The sequence below is a fragment of the Astatotilapia calliptera genome, chromosome 8 (genome assembly GCF_900246225.1).
Source record: "Astatotilapia calliptera chromosome 8, fAstCal1.2, whole genome shotgun sequence".
NCBI classification, from domain to species: Eukaryota; Metazoa; Chordata; class Actinopteri; order Cichliformes; family Cichlidae; genus Astatotilapia; species Astatotilapia calliptera.
Window position 1 is genome coordinate 25355846 of NC_039309.1, and position 17755 is coordinate 25373600.

Here is a 17755-nt window from a genome sequence, read left to right on the forward strand (position 1 = left end):
ATAAATTATTATATGTATTAATTGGATAGCCAGATAGGGAAGTGTGATTCGTCAATCCAGAGAATATGTGGCAACAACACTGTATCTGACGTTTTGCATTGTGTTTGGTGATGTAAGGCTTTGATGCAGCTGTTCGGCCATGGAAACCCACCACCCACCTCTTAATTTTTCCTTCCCACTGTCGGAAAACTGCTTGCTAATAGGGGGTCATATGATTGTTGGGTTTTTCTCTGTATCTGTTATTGTACGATCTACTGTACAATATAAAGCGCCTTGAGGCGACTGTTGTTGTGATTTGGCGCTATATAAATAAAATTGAATTGAATTAAATTAAATTGAATTGAATTAATGGGTGAGTTGCTGTCATTCCCAACTTGAAATATTTATTATCAAGGGAATTTCACAATTAGACTTGTTGCACAGGTGGCAGATCCTGAGAGCTCAGTGAATTCCACAAATGTTTGTAGAAGCAGTTTACACAGGTGCTTTGTTTTATACACCTGTGGCTAATGTTCCCTCTAATTTTTCATACGTCTGAGCGAACACACAAACTCCCTGAGCGGACACTTGGACCACTGTGAGCAACAGCAGACGTGGTCACGCCAGCATCGAATCCATCCAAGTCACGTGGTTTATTGAAATAGTCAAATTACAGCATTTACATTTATGTTAGACTAGTTTTAATTAAGTGCTTTATCCCACTTACAATGAAAATTTAAAAAAAATCTTGTTCATGACCTTTGTAGTATGTTAACACTATTGGAAGTAAAAATAACTTGAACTCCAACAACTTCTTTTTTTTTTTTATAAAGCTCTGACTTGTATTATGAGTCTGAGTCTGTGGTCTGGGAGAGAGTCCTGTAACTCTCTGTCTGCAAAATACAGTATATAATGACCAAGTAACTGAGTTATGCAAACAACAAAGTTTTTTGCAGCTGTTTACCTAAAAATGCAGCCAAGGCGGTTTTTAAAATAAACATTTCAAACTATTTACAGAACAATCAGCTGTTCTGCATCAAATCTGATGCCACACAAATTATTTGTGCCACTCCAAAAAATAATTTCTGTCCACTATGAGATAAAGGAGTGAACAGCCTGATACCTGCAGGCCTGACAACAGGAGATGTATCACTCCTGTAACACCTGTAACATTCAGCAGTCGCCTCATTGTTCTGACACACACAACAAAACTATTGACCACACTACACACTAACTACACACTAACTACACAAGATTTGTGCTCACATCTCAAAACACCGCCACGTTCCCCCTTCCTAAACAACTAAATGCCATGTTGCCATATCAACATGGCATTGGTCGACATGGTACATTCTTCGACCAATAGGAAAGGCTGGGGGAGGGAGGCTGTTTTTGCTCACAGGCGGAGAGTGCTTTCCTTTCCTTTGCTGTTTCTTCTTCCAGTAAATATAATCAACAATAGTATTCAGGAAGAAAAACAAACATTGCAGATATTTTTATCATAACTCTGGTTTTACGTGGCCGCTCAACACAATTTAAAAACTGGTATAAAGTCCACACTTTGTCCGTCAGTTGTTCCGTCTGTCCTGCTCACATCTCCAATGGTTGTACACGTTGTCATTAACGTGGCTTCACTCCACATCAGCCGCTTTGCTCGCTAAAACACCAGTGTCGGCACATAAGGACGCTGTCATAGCCTGTCAACGACGTGGATTAGCTGCGTATATACGAATGTGAATCGCATTATTGGCTGGACTATGGGATAAGGTGGCATCGTTCTAATCCTATACAGGAGCAGCCAGTCACTGACTCACACTGCAAAACAGGATTGTTAAAGTATTAATTTTAATTTCAATTCAGGTTAGATTTTCTTTTTTTTCTAAAACGTGTGCAGGTAACAAACTTCAGCTTCTGCATCAAACTGAGCCATTGAATATTCATGTTGATAGTCATGGCCACCAACAAGAGCTGTGTCTCCACTACAACCCAGTAATAATCAGGAGTTTTAGTGTTAAAGTTTACAGGTTCATAGCATACCTTACACCTATTCTCGGATTCCTTCACTGACTTCCAGTGAGATAAAGCTCTACAGTGATAGGCCCCTGCTAAGCAGCAGAACGTCTGAGACCTTCACTGCAGCCAGCCTCTCTGATCCTCTAACCAGGGCTTTTCTTACTGTCCCTCACTCTAATTTTACAATCAGAGGAGATCAGTTACCAGCTTGCCTGACTCTGTTATTTGTTTAAAATGACTGCTGAAACCCAATTTTCAGCAGTTCTTAACCTTTCCTTAATCTTTTCCCTTTTATTTTTGGTCATAGTTTGCAACTGTATGCGTGTTTGAACATGTTTACTTAACTTCTGTATGTGGCTTTTTTTAAAACTGTGAAGTGCTTTGGTGTTTAAAAGTGCTATACAAATAAAGTTATTATTGTTGTTGTTGTTGTTGTTGTTGTTCTGTCATGGCAGAGTTCTGAAAGGCTGTGAACAATGGAAAGCCCTGAGCAGAAACTACCTGCTCAGTGCTGTAGAGTGTGCTAGTGTTGCATTGCTTTTAAAGTATGCATATAAAAGTTATTACATTCCAGTTCTTATATGAAACTAAATAAAATCGCCATCTAATAGCCATCACCATCACTGTCTTCTGTGAAAAATTTCCATGTGATCTTTCCAATGTGTTTAGCAGTAAATGGAAATCATTGGTAATCACCTAAACGTATCTCTACATTCAGTTACACTTTCTGCCAAATAGACGTTGCATCAGATGATGTGCTATGCTCTCACTCATTTCCCCAAACCTAACAATCAAATGATGATGTGTATTTTACCTTTAGTGGCCAGGCATGTTTACATGCAGGATATCCTTATGAACTTTAAACATCATGTAGTACACATAGTGCATCGCCTGCTTGAACTGATTTGATGTTGGGCTACAGTCCTGGAGAAATGTAGAATGTAAAACGTAAAACCGTTCACCTTCTGAACCCTTTACCTCCTTTGTCAGTTGTTTATCTTATTTTCCAGATGTGTGTTTACAAGCCCTGATATGTTCCTGTTGTTTAAAGACTTATTTATAGGTATATATTTTTAACTCTTCCATTGTTGGCAGGAAGTAAAAAGTGGAATCATATGTGAGGTCACTGGTAAAGTTTCTTTGTTAAAAATATGATGCATCCTGCAATTGGTTGGATTTTATAATGGTCAGATCAGGCAGTGTCCTCAGTTACTGAACCACCCGCATCCACCAACTCACGCTTCCTTAAATGTGTTCAACTCTGTGGCCTGAAAATGATACTTGTGATAAACATCACTTCAAAGTTCACACAGTAACATTTCATCCGTCTTGATTTCCTTTTGAGAGAAAAAGAGAAGCCAATGTTTACTGATCTAAACATTTATTCCATCTCCTCTATAGGCTAAAGAGAAGAGAGATGGCATATTGTCATCCAATGAGAACAGGTGTCGGCCACTATCATCAAGCGAGGTGGAGGGCGTATTGTGGCATGGCCCACGGACAATTTTTCTGCAGAAGAACTCACAGGGATTTGGCTTTACTCTGCGGCATTTTATTGTCTACCCACCAAAGTCCTTCCTCAATAACCTTAAGGTAAAATACTGCTTTCATTAGATGCACTTGAACTTTGAACTTTTCTTGTATTTGAAATCTGCATTACATTAACTCTCTGAGGTCTAAGCCATATTTTGAAAAATGGCAAAACTGACTTGTTATTAATAAAATGTGAATATATTTTGATGTATGTTAGAATTGTTATTAAAACCAACACTCCGTATTCTGATTGCCTAGGGTTATTTAGGATTGGGGTTTCCTGACAGTAATTTGAGCTCACAGGGTCAATCGAATTTTGTTAAATAAAACTTTGGTAACTTATGAGGTGTGGAACAACTATTGAACATTCTGGTAAGACTACCTATGTTATTCTAGCACATTTAGCAACTTATCTTGCACTGATTGTTTTCTGGAATCAAAACTAAACTTAAAAAGTCTGAATCTGAATAACTCAACCCCATATACCTATATCATATATCATATTTGTTTTGGGATTTTTTTTTAGCTTATTAGGACTAGTGACATTCTCTTAGCTACTAACAGACATCATTAATATCATGTTAATGATGTCATTTGGTAAGTGGCAAAATGGGAGTGAGGAGTTGTCCTAAAATACTAAATCAGTGTTTATTATTATTATCATCATCATTATTATTATTATCATTATTATTATTAGTAGTAGTAGTCGTAGTAGTAGTAATTTATTTAGAACATTTTTTATTGTTTAGCCATTTTTGTGTGGTGTAGCAGCAGGGCTCAGTGTATTTACATAGGGCTTTAGGTGCCAAGGTCAAGAATCAAATAATTCAGCATAGTATCAAAAGCCCGATGTGGACCAATTAGACCACCAATCCAACTGACAGAAAGCAGCATGTTAATGTGTGAGTGTGTTTATGGGAAACTCAGGCAGAATGCCATGGAGGCAGAGAAGCAGCAGCCAGACCTGGAGCAGTGCCCTGTGGTCTTTCTTATCTTAACACCTGCCCTGTTTCTTTCACAGGATGAAGAGAATGGAAATGGAAATGAAAAAGGTAGGTGTTTGCTGTTTCTGCTAACTTAATCAACCCCCCATTTTTTCCAAATGTTTACACATTTACAGGGGGTCGGATTTATATAATGAATCACATCAATATTACTTCTAAGTGTCTCAACATGTCCTTGGGCCCCTATTGTGTTATGTTTTGTAATGTGGTAAATGTACTGGATCTTATATAGCGCTTTAGTACTCTCCCAGAGCACTCAAAGCGCTTTATACAGCATGCCTCATTCACCCATTCATAGAAGTTGCAACATTGTATTTCTCTGCTTAAGTGCAACATTCACACACATGTGATCCATTAGAGAGCAACTAGGGGTTAATGTCTTGCCCAAGGATACTTGACATGCAGACTGGGGCAGCCAAGGATCAAATCACCAACCTTCCAATTATTAGGAGACCAGCTCCCCAAACAACAAACAATGAGGATACGGGTTTATTTTGTTTGTTTTTACATTTACTTAGATCTGATATAACACTGTGGGCTTTAATGGTACTTTAACCAGGTTGCCAGAGGTCTTGGTTGGAGCCAATGGACACGATCTTCGTGAAGAGTGTGAAAGAAAATGGTCCTGCCCAACAAGCTGGACTGTGTACAGGTAGGATACATGCATCTTCACAACATGAATTACACACTTCATTCTGTGGTTAAAAATGTGAAATTTCCAGCTACCTAAAAACAGACGGTAACAGCTTTGGTTAGAGGCATTATGTTTTTGGATTGTCCAATCTAATATAAATGTATTTTGCCAGAAATGCCGGAATCTCAGGTTAAAGCTCACAAAACTATTTCAACAACCACCAAGCAGCTAAAACAGCGAATGATTAAAGAGCAGGTAATGGATTCGGCAAAAACATGTAAACACAAAGCGCAACCCAACAGCACATACGCAGACATGCCGCTGGGACATCTCGCAGATTCTGAAGCTGCAGGTTTCGTCACTCTCCGACCAAAATTCACTGAACCAGCAGCAGAAGAACATCGTCATCAGTCCATCACACTTCCTGTACAGCTCTCTCTCTCAGTTTATTTCAAGACTAGTTTACCATCAAAAATCTTTGTTTCCTCCATTATGTGCTTGGTTATTACCCTCAAATTTCTGCTATTCAAAGGATACTTGCTGTACGGAAGAAATTTGAGCTTTTACAAATTATACCTAATTATAAAACTCTTAGCTGTGTCTCTAATAAAACCTTTGTACCTTAGTTCTGCTTCACTTCAGCAGCATCAGGTAATGTTCATATGCACAATATACTGCAGAATATTTTTAAGGTTATTTGCTATAAAAAGACAGGGCAGGAAAATCTCCTTCATGTTTTTCTGTGTTTTATCGTCAGTTACTTTGAGACAAAGACCTCTGATGAAGTCTCATGAGCATCAGCTTTGTTGCTTACATAGATATAAAATTATGGATATGTACTGATAAATGATCATAATTATAATATTTCTAACTGTTTGAGTCAAAATTGAAGTGAATTGAATTGAACTGAATTGAATCGAATCGGGACAATGTGAGTCAGAATTTAATCAGTCAATCAAATCAGTGACGATACCCAGCCCTAATTACAACATCTTAATTAGGGATGGGTATTGATAAGATTTTCACGATTCCGATTCCATTTTCGATTCTGTTTAACGATTCGATTCTTTATCGATTCTCTTATCGATTCTTTTTTTTTTTTTTTTTAAAAGGAGAACACTAAGGGTTAGGGGCAACTTTTTTATATCTTCTCTTTGAACAAGGTAGAAATTTAGGAGTAACATGGCCTTACAAACCCAACAGTGAGATCTTAAGAGATCCTTAAGAGATCCAGCCTACGGCTCTTCAATGGGGTGTCACAGGGTCCCCAGGAAAAAAAATTGTAAATGTAAAATAATAAAATAAATATTCGTCTGTAGCAATAACAAAGTTTAACATAAATTATTCTGTAGCAACTACACAAGAATATCCAGTAATGTCCCTGCCTACAATTAAACACATTCACTTACTGAAAATCGGGGGCATCTGCTGTGGCAAACGGGTGCAAGCCTTTGACCACAAACTGAGTCACTGCTCGGTGACATTCGTCTATCCTGGCCTGAAAGGAGACGCTACCGGTAGACTGCAGCGAGAACTGCTAGCATCTGAGCCAGACTCTGTCTGTCTCATCATGGTCACCTAAATGCACAGTAATGGCAGGTTTGTAATAAGGCAGATCGCGCTAACATAATATGCACTGTTAGTTGATTATTTACCTGCCGCATTAACGGGAGAGGACGTGCAAACGTTACCGCTGCTGCTGGGTTGAGATTCACGAGTCCGGAGCGGAATTAAAAACATGACATTCATTTAAGGTCATCACGTGTTTTGTCAGCAAATGTAGTTAGTATTTAGTATTTATTTATTTATTGTCATTGTCAAGAACAATGAAATTGCGTTTGGGGCTTCCATACAACCCAAAAAAAAGAAGAAAATAATAAATACCCCTTAAAACCCAAGTGTACATATTTAACCCAGTGTGACTCCAATGCAATAAGACAATCCTTAGCAATAATGTTCGTAGAAATTCAGACAAAGACCTGAGAAACATGACAAAATACAACAATGCAACCCATTCAATATTATTGTACTGTGAGATATGATATCAGATATGATAGTTATCTATTTAAGAAAGAGGGGGGGGGCAGGAGGGGGAAGAGAATAAAGATATGATGCACCAATGCAGACCAGTTCATTGCTATTAAGAAGTTGGATATGGTTATTGTCCGTGAGAGGGGGGCAGAGAGTTCAGGAGCCTCACAGCCTGTGGATACAGGCTGTTGGCCAGTCTGGATGTTCTGGCCTGTATAGACCTGTACCTTCTCCCTGAGGGCAGCAGATGGAAAAGGTGGCGCGCAGGGTGATGTTGGTCCCGCAGGATACTGTGCACCCTCCTCAGACAGCGAGTGGGGAAGATATTACTGATCTCTGGCAGACTTGTTCCAATAATTCTGCCAGCTTCTTTCACCACCCGCTGGAGTGCTTGCTGATCGGCCTTGGTGCAGCTGGGGAACCACACTAGAAATCCATACGTCAGAACGCTGCTGATGGCACAGTTGTAGAAGTTCAACATCAGAGATCTGGGAATGTGTGCGCTCCGCAGTCTCCTCAGGTAGTAGAGGCGCTGTTGGGCCGTCCGTACAACTGAGGTGATATGGTTGCCCCAGGACAGGTCCTCGGTCACAGTTACCCCCAAGAATTTAAAACTGCTCACCCTCTCCACCGCCTCACTGCCAATGAAGAGAGGCAGATGGTTGTTATGACCCCTCTTCCGGAAATCTACAATGATCTCCTTGGTCTTTTTGGTGCTTTTGCATATTTGTAGTGTTTCCTCCCTTAAATGAATGAATGAATAAATCGATAAGGGAATCGTTTGCAAAAATGGCAAACAATTCCAAGGAATTGAAACGGTGGGAACCGGTTCTCAACAAGAACCGGTTTTTGATACCCATCCCTAATCTTAATACAGCCAGACAAAATATGCGATAATAGCCCACCACTAGCTTTGACAATAGAATGAAGTACACGATCATTAGCCTATAAAACTATTCAGATCTATTCTCAGTAACGATCTGAATAGTTGTTTAGTCTTGGACCTGTCTGGGGTCATACATGTCAACATGGATAAAATTTACTGGCATAGTCATAAATCTTATTAAAAGATTATGGTATAATCTAAAACTGAATTATTATAATAACATATAACAATGTAATTTTATGACAGATTCACACCTATATGTGTATGTTATCATATCATGTATATGTTAATTTTGTATTTGGAACAATGTCAAGAACAGAAAGAAAGAGAACTACAGTGTCCAAAGATGTGCAGTCAGTGATATTAGGTCAATTCCTGAGTCTAAATTACAAATAGGTGTGAATGTGAATGTTTGTCATTCTTCCTATGTTAGCTCTGCAAATACTTGCAACCTGTCCAGGGTATACCCGCCTCTCACGCTATGGCAGCTGGAATAGCCTGCAGTCCACTCATCAAACTGAATTGGATAAGTGGAAGAAAATGGATGAATGGACAGATTGAAATTTCTTGTCTTTACCTGTCTTCGCAATATAGAGTAGTAAGACTTAAAAAAGTTTGTTCAGAGACTAATAACACACTATCAATGAATAAATGGGTTCAAAAGTTACCAAATTTGGGTGGCTGTAGCTCAGGAGGCAAAGCAGGTCATCTACTGAGTGGAAGGCTGGTGTTTCAGTCCCTGCCTGCTCCAGTCTGCATGCCACATATTTTTAAGTTGCTTTTTGATATATCCATCTCTGTCACGGTCGATAGCAGGGACTCAAGCACAGAGCAGGTTGACGTTTCCAAACACAGTTTATTTATAACACCAGTGCAGAATATATACAGTGAGGGGGGAAATCCAGGGTTCCAAAGGTCCAAGGGGAAGCTCTCTCACACTCGTTCTCGTCTTCACGCCCAAATCACACACGTTTGCACAGCAGGATGGTCACAAGTCCGGGGAGGAAAACTATCACACAGGAGAGGGAAATTACTCACAAGTCACAAAACACTTAAGCAAAGATTCACAGGAGCTGAGAGGATCACTAACGTGTCTCACACAATCATCCAGCGACGAGAGGATCTGCGTCCCAGCCTCAAATAGTGGACAGGTAATGACAGCTAATCACGAACAGGTGTGTGGGCCAAGGGCGGGAGCCCGCAGTGAGCTCCGCCCAGGCAGAGAGAGGGAGAGGGAGAGAAAGAATACAAAACACATGTAGCCTTGCGGGGCCGGCTGGGCAGACACGGGGACCATGACAGTACCCCACCCCTCAACGGGAGCCTCCCGACGACCCACCAGGCTTACCTGGATGCCTGCGATGGAAGTCCCGAAGCATATCCTTATCCAGGATAGCCGCCCGAGGCACCCAGGAACGTTCCTCTAGCCGGTAGCCCTCCCAATCCACCAGGTACTGAAAACCTCTACCCCGGCGTCAGGAGTCCATGATGCAGATGATATTGTAAACCAGCTGGCCATCCACGAGCCAGGGGTGGTGGCGGGGGCCTGTAAGGAGGGCACAACGAGCTGGAGGGCACAATGGGCTGGAGAGCACCGGCTTGACCTGGGACACATGACAGACATTATGAATCCACATGTTGCGCGGCAGTTTGAGACAGACAGACACAGGATTGACAATGGCGTCTATGGGAAAAGGACCAATAAACTGGGGTGACAGTTTCTTGGATTCGGTCCGTAATGGCACAAAACCAGTAGACAGCCATACCTGTTGTCCGACGGTCAGCGAGAGCCTTGTTCCGTTCTGCTGTGCGGAGTAGAGTGGCCCGAGTCGCATGCCAGGCACGGCAGCACCTACGGAGGTGAGCCTGCACAGAGGGAATGGTGTGCTCACCTTCGATCGCTGGCAGCAAAGGCAGCTGGTAACCCAGGGACGCTTCAAAAGGAGACTTGCCCGTGGCGGTAGAGATGTGGCTGTTGTGTGCGTATTCAATCCACGGAAGCTGTTCACTCCAGGTTGATTGGTTATGTGAGGCGACACAGCGGAGGGCAGCTTCAAGCTCCTGGTTGGCCCGCTCCAATTGTCCGTTACTCTGTGGATGGAATCCGGAAGAAAGACTGACCTTGGCCCCCAGCGTGGAGCAGAACTCCCTCCATACTCGGGATGTAAACTGCGGCCCTCTGTCCGAGATGACGTCCTCAGGGATCCCATGGAACCTGAACGCATGGGAGGTGAGGAGCCGAGCCGTCTCCAGGGTAGTGGGGCGCTTCAGGAGGGCAACGAAGTGTGCAGCCTTAGAGAAATGGTCAACAATGGTAAGTATTGTGGTGTTACCTGCAGAGGTCGGCAGACCCGTGATGAAATCCAGAGAGATGTGCGACCATGGATGGGCCAGTGTGGGAAGAGGCTGAAGAAGACCTGGTGGAGGACGGCTGGAAAGTTTGTTCTGGGCACACGTTGAACAGGCTGATACATACTCCCGGGCATCCTTAGCCATGGTGGGCCACCAAAAGTAGCGTCGGAGGAAGGATATGGTGCGGAGGACCCCCGGATGGCACGAAAAACTGGTGGTGTGAGCCCACTGGATAATTTGAGGGCGGACGGCTAAAGGAACAAAGAGGCGGCCGGGCGGCCCGGTTCCCGGATCTGGTTCGGTTTCTTGCGTCTTCTGGATTATTGACTCGATCTCCCAAGAAACAGCTCCAATCACACAGGTGGCCGGGAGAACGGGTCCGGGGTCCGATTCCTCCCCCGTGACGGAGAACTGCCGGGACAGGGCGTCTGGCTTCACGTTTCGTGACCCTGGCCTGTAGGTGATGGTAAAGTCAAAACGAGTAAAGCACAGCGCCCACCTGGCTTGCCGGGAATTGAGACATCTGGCCGAGTGAAGGTATTCCAGATTTTTGTGATCCGTCCATATGACGAACGGCTGCGCTGCTCCCTCCAACCAATGTCTCCACTCCTCCAGAGCAAGCTTGATGGCCAGGAGCTCCCGGTCCCCGATGTCATTGTTACATTCTGCGGGAGAAAGACAGCAAGAATAGAAGGCACGGGGTGAAGCTTACCGTCCTCCTGTTGGGACAGGACTGCCCCCACCACGGAGTCCGATGCGTCCACTTCCACAACGAACTGCCATGTGAGGTCCGGTTGCCGGAGAATGGGTGCAGTGGTGAATCTCTCTTTGAGCAGGGTGAAGGCTTGCTGAGCAGTGGAATCCCACTGAAAAGGAACTTTTGGAGAGGTGAGTTTAGAGAGAGGAAGAGCGATTCTGCTGAAGTCACGAATGAATTGTCTGTAGAAATTTGCGAATCCCATAAAGCGTTGCAGTTGCCAGCGATTAGGAGGTGTGGGCCACTCCACCACTGCTCGCACATTCTCCGGGTTAGTCCTTAAGTTCCCCGTCTTGATGACATAGCCCAGAAAAGCCACCGAGGTCACGTGGAACTCGCACTACTCCCACTTCACAAAGAGCCAGTTTTCCAAGAGGCGTTGCAGGACCTGCCTCACGTGAACTTGGTGCTCCGTGATTGTCTTAGAAAAGATCAGAATGTCATCCAAGTACACAAAAACACATCAGTTAACAAAATCACGAAGCACATCATTAACCATTGCTTGAAACACAGGAGCATTGATCAGACCAAAAGGCATCACGAGATACTCAAAGAGGCCCAAGTGTGTATTGAATGCAGTCTTCTACTCATCCCCCTCCCTGATGCGCACCAGATGGTAAGCGTTGCGGAGGTCTAGTTTGGTAAAGACAGTCATGCCCTGAAGCAGCTCAAAAGCAGAGGAAAGCAACGGCAAAGGATACTTGTTCTTTACAGTGATCTGGTTATGGCCCCAATAGTCAATACATGGGCACAGCGACTTATCCTTCTTGTCCACAAAAAAATACCAGCCACAACAGGGGAAGAGGAGGGGCGAATCAACCCCGCTGCAAGCGACTCCGTGATGTAATGTTCCATAGCATCTCTCTCAGGCTGGGAGAGGCTGTACAGTCGGCTAGAAAGCAACGGGACTCCGGGAAGGAGATCGAAAGCGCAATCGTACGGGCGGTGGGGGGGAGGGGACTGCGCACAATCTTTACAAAACACATCCTGCAAATCATGATAAACCCACGGAACCGCTGAGAGGTCTGGGGAGCCGAGCGGTGAGTTAGTGGGCGGAAGTGGGACGGGTGGAGTGGCTGCCCGGAGGCAGTTCATGTGACAATTCACACTCCATCCCATTATGTCACCTTTTTCCCAGTCAATGTGCGGGTTGTGGAGTACAAGCCAGGGGTGATCCAGCACTAGTGGGGTGAGTGGCGCTGTAAACGAAAAAAAAACAAATCCTCTCCGTGTGATTGCACGAGAGGGAAAATGAAAGAGGTTCGGAAACATGTGTCGGAGTCGCGCAGCCCGCTGGCTGTTGTGGAGGTCCCATGAAAACCCAATGGCTCATGACCCGAGCGTGTGTGTGTGCACTCTGGTGTGCGCATACTCGGTCATCCACCCAAATACACAGGGTCATAAGAGCATCTAGGGAGGAAGGCAGTTCACGAAGCATCAGTTCATTTTTTATCCCATCATTAATATTAGCAAGTAATGCACTTTTAAGAGCCTCTTTCCCCCATTTCGTCTGCTCAGCCAAAGTAGAAAAATCAATAGAAAAATCGGCCATGCTCCGCTTACCTTGTTTGAGCGCGAGTAAGTGTTGGCCAGCGACGGCTGGATTCCCTGTCAAACACACTTTTAAACTTATCGAGAAAATCAGAAAAAGTGATTTCAGGCTTAACGTGAAGCACAGTTTGTGCCCAGGTCAGAGCACGATCCTGGAGCAACTGGACAATAAGCGATTTTCGCACCATCATTAGAAAAGGCTTGCGGCTGCTGGCGAAACTGAAGGGCACATTGAGTGAGGAAACCAGCGCACTTATCAATCTCTCCAGTGAAAGTTCTCGGTGTAGGAAGAAATCTGTCAGATTGAACGGGTGTAGGAGCAGGTGATGTAGCACTTACTGCTGGAGCTGGCGCCTTCTGAGCGGCGGCGGGTGGAGTTGCCGGCAGAGGTGTTCGCTGGGCCACAGCCTGCGTGAGGTTTGTGAGCTCTGCCCGAATGTGAATAAACATTTGTTCATGTCGCTCCAGCATCGCTGCCAGTGTGGCAAGAGTGGGGGTCGAGGTTGCCGAATCTGCTGAGTCCATTTTCTTGGCTGGATGATTCTGTCACGGTCGACAGCAGGGACTCAAGCGCAGAGCAGGTTGACGTTTCCAAACACAGTTTATTTATAACACCAGTGCAGAATATATACAGTGAGGGGGGAAATCCAGGGTTCCAAAGGTCCAAGGGGAAGCTCTCTCACACTCGTTCTCGTCTTCACGCCCAAACTCACACACGTTTGCACAGCAGGAAGGTCACAGGTCCGGGGAGGAAAACTATCACACAGGAGAGGGAAATTTCTCACAAGTCACAAAACACTTAAGCAAAGATTCACAGGAGCTGAGAGGATCACTAACGTGTCTCGCACAATCATCCAGCGACGAGAGGACGCAGATCCCTATTTGAGGCTGGGACGCAGATCCCAGCCTCAAATAGTGGACAGGTAATGACAGCTAATCGCGAACAGGTGTGTGGGCCAAGGGCGGGAGCCCGCAGTGAGCTCCGCTCAGGCAGAGAGGAGAGAGGGAGAGGGAGAGAAAGAATACAAAACACATGTAGCCTTGCGGGGCCGGCTGGGCAGACACGGGGACCATGACAATCTCTGTGTGAAATATAGATAGAAAGCACTTAATCATAGAAATATAGTTTTTGTATGAATGGGTGAGTGAGGCATCTTGGATAGAGTGCTTTGAGTTCTCAGGTAGAAGGCAGCAAAGCGCTATATATAAGAACCAATAGATTTACCTATTTGATGCAAATAAATGTAGTCTAAAGCCCTTTGAGTGGTTAGTAAGACTAGAGGAGTGCTATATACACACTACTATATAGCACTCCTCAGGTGTGGGATTAGAGCTCTGGGTAGCTCCCCAACTGGGTCTAGAGAGTATTTTAAATTCAGGGAATTTAAAATAGAAAGTAGCTCGTCCACAGAAGGACTGGTAGCTCCCCTTACAATAAGGGTTCAGATCGCGCGAACAGGTGTGAAATGTGTGTGTTTAGTTAGTTTGTTTGTTTGCTTGTTTTAATCAATTTTAAATCATGCTTTTTATTTGTTTTTGTTTCTAATGTCTCTGTAAAGCACTTTGAATCACCTTGTTGTTGAATTGTGCTATACAAATAAATTTGCCTTGCCTTGCCTTGCCTTGCCTTACTAAGACATTTGCCAAGTGCCACTGTTCAACTGATTGCTAACGTAAAAACAACAACACAGCACATAGGCATGCAGATACGGCCAAGACCATTAGCTGAAATTTGAACGGCTGACAATCAGAAACTGTTCCCACACAACAACTAGAGAGTTTAATGCCAATGTTTGAAAAAGTGGTGAATGGCTAGACTGGGTTGAGATGTTAGGACTGCAGTAACTCAAATAAACACTCGTTAAAACAAGGTATGCAAAAGAGCATCTCGAAATGCGCAAAACCTTGAAGCAGATGTACTACAGCAGCAGAAGACCACACTGTGCACCATTCCTGTCAGCTACAAACAGGGAGTTGATGCTTTGGCATGAGCTCACCATAACTGGACGACAGAAGATTGCAACAATGTTGCCTGATCTGAGAATTTTGCTTAAACAACATGAAAGCAACGATCTATCCTGCCTCATGTTAATGGTTCAGCCTGCTGGTGGTCTAATAGTGTGGGAGATATTTTCTGGGAACACTTTAGGTCCTTTAGTAACCCAACCACACACCCTGTGCATGCAACTTTTTTTTCCTTTCCTCTCTTAGTGTGTGTGCCTTTGTGTCTTCCAGGGGACAGACTGGTGAAGGTGAATGGGCAGAGCATTCTGGGGAAAACCTACTCTCAGGTTATAGCACTCATCCAAAACAGGTTGGAGATTTTTTTTTTTTACATCTCATTGATTACATCTAAATTCTTTATCAAGGATTAGACTCATTTTTATGGTATTATTTATTATTTTTTTGTAGTGAAAACATTCTGGAGCTCTCTATTATGCCAAAAGATGAGGATGTGTTGCAGTTGGTAAGTGTGAGTATAGTCTTTCTTTAATATTCTCTTCTTCTCTTCTTTTCCCTTGTGACTTGTGTAACCATCAGTGAGCTAGCCATCAGTGTAACAACAGGGGTTTAAATTTCTGCTTCAGTTCATTCAGAAACTGTTCAAATGTTTGTGCATGGACAGAAAGGACTTCATTATCAGCTGGCATGCACAGGTAACTGTGTAATTAATTAATTCTGTTAAAAGAGAAGGGGATGAGATAAAAATAGATCACCCAACAAAGAACCTGTTGAAAATGCTTTGAAGTTTTACAAGCTGGGTTCCAATGTTGGTTGTACGGTAAAGATTTACAGACAAAAAGCCAGAAAAAGTGCTGCATAGTGCATCCTGACTGACTTTGCCCACTCTGCCCTCTTGCTGCCCCTGCTGTTCATCCTGTATTTCGATTTTACATTGTCTCCTCCCCCCTGCTGTCCTCAGGCATACTCCAAGGACGCCTACATGAAAGGCAATGAGCCATACTCAGGTAAAGCCCGAAACCTCCCAGAGCCACCACCTCCTTACTATCCGTCAAACAAGCCCAGCTCTACTTCCTCACAGACTAGCCGCAACATTTACAGCTCCCTTGACAACTGGCAGTGTCGAGCCAGCCCTGTCACCCCACCATTAGACAACCGCCGCCCTGCTGCTTCTACTCCCCCCGAGTGTTGGTTTAGGAGTCCTGAGGATCCAAGCGTTCGATTTGCCCCATTGGGGGGACACCGCGGACGGTCCTCATCTGCCGTTACTGCACTGGACTTTCACTTTGTTAACCACAATGCAGCCATCGCTTCTGCAACTCTACCTCCACCTCGGAAAGCTCCTGCCCATGTTCATGTTGGCACCCTCTACCACCAGCAACTGTCAGACTATAGCCACATTCATGGCACAGAATGCATCTCACCCCAGTATCGCAGTATATCTCAGGATCATTTAGCTGAGCTGGGGTTGGGCTTAACAGTTACTCCCAAACCATCAGCTACTGCTGTGGCTTCTTTAGAGCAACGGAGAAGAGAAACCTTCCTGCATCACCAGGCAGCTGCTGCTGCCCACTATTCCTGTTGGTTCAGCAGCTGTGGTAGTTCATCAGGACCAGCAAAGAAGTCCTGTTCAGAGACCCTGCTGGCAGCCTATGCCGAATATGAGCACAACTACGGACGTTCTATGGAAACACTGGCCCAAGCCTCCGCTCTGGTCAGTCCACATTCTGAACAGACTTCACAAAGCTCCAACATGATAAAATTCAACATACAAAAAGACCTGAGAACCTCAGAACCTCAGCACCAAAGCACAGGAAAATCATCTATCACAACTGCTTCTACAGGGCCTCCCAGTGAGAGACAGTCAGGTCAGCAAGTAGCAGAGCCCCAGAAAAGGAGAGGAAGAGAGGAAGAGCAAGTGGGCTACAAAAGCTACAGCCCTACTTTTTCCCACAAAGCTGGTCATGTCTTTCAGCAAGCCCACTCCTTTAGAGAGCCTGGCTACAGCAGCCCTCACCTTGACTGGAGGCCTGCAACCAGAGACAGCCCTGCTGATACTGATGTAGGGTCCAAGTTCATTACCCCTCAGTCTGCATCAGAGGAGGAGATAATGGAGCTTGGGGAGCACCGAGAAGTCATCTCCCCTGTATCCGTGACTCAAGAGGTGGTCCTAAGGCAGAAGCTGCCTCCAGGTCGTCATACACCCATTCAGACTCTGCAACATTCGAACTACAACACACCTGTGGAGTCCACAGAGCTGCCTGGTTTGACACTCTGCACCTCTCCTGTTCCTGCAGAGACTATTCCCAACCGCAGGTCCAGCGGCAACCTGGCACAGAATGTATTTGATTCCTTATCCTCTATTCCCTTCATAGGTTAGTAACCTTTCCTCAAACTTGCATAGTTATACGGTGTCAGATTGTAACAAATTTAAAGGTTATAATGAATGCTTTTAAATTGGATATTTACAACAATGTTAAAAGTGCTATTTTATGTCATTATTCATTATTCTCAACATTTCTTGTCTAGTCTGCTGACAGATGGAGAGAAATAAAATATATCAAAGAGATCTTTAATATTTGATCCAAAACTAAAACTTGAGGGTTAGTTCACAAAACTTACAAAAAATGCCACTGAAGGCACAAATAATCTTTAAGATCCTGTCAGCTAGGCAAATAGCTCAGCAGCATTGTCTCAAAAGCACTGTGAGTGCCAGTCTTTTTACCATTTATCAAAATTATATCACAATATTTCAAGAAAAGTTGCAGTAAAAGTATTTTTGTCAATATAGTAAAAAAAAACCAAAAAAACCAACAATGTTTCACTGACGTTTGCAGCATGGAGCACCAGGTCACATTTATATGTGTGAGTAAATGGTAAAATGGTAAATGGCCTGTATTTATATAGCGCTTTTCTAGTCCCTAAGGACCCCAAAGCGCTTTACATATCCAGTCATCCACACATTCACACACTGGTGATGGCAGCTACATTGTAGCCACAGCCACCCTGGGGCGCACTGACAGAGGCGAGGCTGCCGGACACTGGCGCCACCG

General features: G+C 44.1%; 1 protein-coding gene across 8 annotated transcripts in view; it reads left to right on the plus strand.

Moving 5' to 3' along the window:
• LOC113027774 (rho GTPase-activating protein 21-like) overlaps positions 1-17755 on the plus strand; it is a 78574-nt gene that overhangs the window by 37380 nt on the left and 23439 nt on the right. For 6 of the 8 annotated variants that reach the window (XM_026177571.1, XM_026177570.1, XM_026177572.1 and 3 more), the window contains exons 2-7: positions 3394-3585; positions 4547-4577; positions 5089-5181; positions 14976-15054; positions 15153-15213; positions 15664-17077. In XM_026177571.1, the coding sequence (XP_026033356.1) occupies positions 3394-3585; positions 4547-4577; positions 5089-5181; positions 14976-15054; positions 15153-15213; positions 15664-17077 (1870 nt within the window). The remainder of the gene's footprint in view (positions 1-3393; positions 3586-4546; positions 4578-5088; positions 5182-14975; positions 15055-15152; positions 15214-15663; positions 17078-17755) is intronic. The other 2 variants (XM_026177569.1, XM_026177568.1) reach the window with 2 other exon arrangements.